The 1665-nt window shown below is 35.9% G+C and overlaps 1 protein-coding gene across 1 annotated transcript; it reads right to left on the reverse strand.

Annotated features, from left to right (window-relative positions):
- Positions 1–258: 258 nt before the first annotated feature.
- Positions 259–1437, reverse strand: EIN_415170 (hypothetical protein; the record flags this gene model as incomplete). The annotated part of the gene is made up of 1 exon (XM_004184238.1): positions 259–1437. One exon carries the CDS (start codon positions 1435–1437, stop codon positions 259–261), a length of 1179 nt encoding a protein of 392 aa, XP_004184286.1.
- Positions 1438–1665: the final 228 nt, after the last annotated feature.

Genomic DNA, 1665 nt, shown 5'->3' on the forward strand with positions numbered 1-1665 from the left:
TTTTTTAAAGAAAAACATTTTTATTTAAAAAAAAGAAAAACAAATATGTAATTTTTATTGAATCCACAGGATTTTCTTATTCTCACATACTTTTCTCACATACTGTATATAATAATTAATATATATAATTTTAATATGTTAAATAATTTTACAATTCCATTAATTCCATTAACAGTTTGCCTGTTAAATTACACATAAACAACAAAAATAATACCATTTTCATAAACAAAGTATAACATTAATTAGTTTAAAAATGGTTTAAAAGCTTTTGAACATAGGGTGGTTATAAATGAAGGGATATCTTCCACTAATGAATTGTGAGCCATAGTATCCATATCCTTTTCCGAAGAGTTTACTATATGGATGACTTGATTTACCTTTGTAGAGTCTTTTCTTCGCGTATTGACTCATACTTTCTTGTTGTTTCTGATTTCCTTGAGTGCCTTCTTGTTGATTATCTTTTGGTACATTTTCATCCAAAGCACTTTGTGGATCTTCCTGTTTTGTTTCTTGTTGTGCAACATCATTTGAGTCTTCTTTGTTTTGATTCGCAACAGCAGTCTGTGTGGTCGCACTCTTTATATTCCTTCCAGCAACTCTTTTAAGTCCCAATCCACGAGACGATCGGACAAGTCTCTTATACGCACCTTTTCTATTTACATTGTTATTGACTTCTGTGCCTTGTGGTGAAGTTGTCTCAGCAGTGGTAGTTGATGGAGTAGTCGTCGGTGTATTAGGAGTGGCTGTTGTTTCTCCTTCCGCCTGTTTTTGTTCTTCTTGTTCTTGTTTCTCTTGCTCTTTCTCTTGTTGTTCTGCCAACGCATCAGCTTGTTTTTCCTTGACCGTGTCGGCTTGTGCTAATTGTTCGTCTTTTTGTTTCTCTTGTGCTTCTTGGATGGCTTCTTTTTGTTCTTGTTTGGCTTCCTGTGCGGCAATTTCTTGTTCTGTTTTTGGCGGTTCAGCTGCCGGGGTTGTCGCCGGGGTTGTTTCCTTTTCGCCGTTATCGCCATAGCCAACATTGATATCAGCACCTCCAACTTTTAAATTGGCTTGTGCATTAGACACTAACTTCCCATTCTCGTCCCGTTTTAAACCAAAGGACACTTTGTTGTCACCATTCTGATATGAAGTGGATAACCCACTGTCAGACCCTAAATTGATCCCAAAACCACCAATATTCAAGCCACCATTCGCTTTGATTTTACCATCAGCACCTCTTGAAAGACCAAAGGAAACTTTCTTGTCTTTACTCCCAAAAGAGGCAGTGGCTTTGCCTAATAAGCCTTTGGCGGTTTGTGCCAAGTTGATGCCAAAGAGATCATCGTCTTGTAAGGCAAATTCTTCAACATCAGTGTCGAATAAATGGTCATCCAATAATCCTTCTTCAGCTCGAACTATCATCATAAGCGCAAATATCACAAGACATAACATCCTCATCAGAGATTATGATCTTTTTCAGTGGATTCGCAATTTTAGAATAAAACACCAACTCAAATTATACCAGAATTTTTTACTCAACTATTCTGGTTTTGGATTTGGAAATCTTTTAAAATCGATTGGGCACTTCTTCCAAAGAAACTTCGCCAAACGTTGAAACTCGTTTGAAAAGGAAATGATTTGTTTTATATTTTTTATGTTGTTTTTCTAATTAAAATGGTGTGCAAT

Source organism: Entamoeba invadens (genome assembly GCF_000330505.1).
Source record: "Entamoeba invadens IP1 unplaced genomic scaffold scaff_1105074725019, whole genome shotgun sequence".
NCBI classification, from domain to species: Eukaryota; Evosea; order Mastigamoebida; family Endamoebidae; genus Entamoeba; species Entamoeba invadens.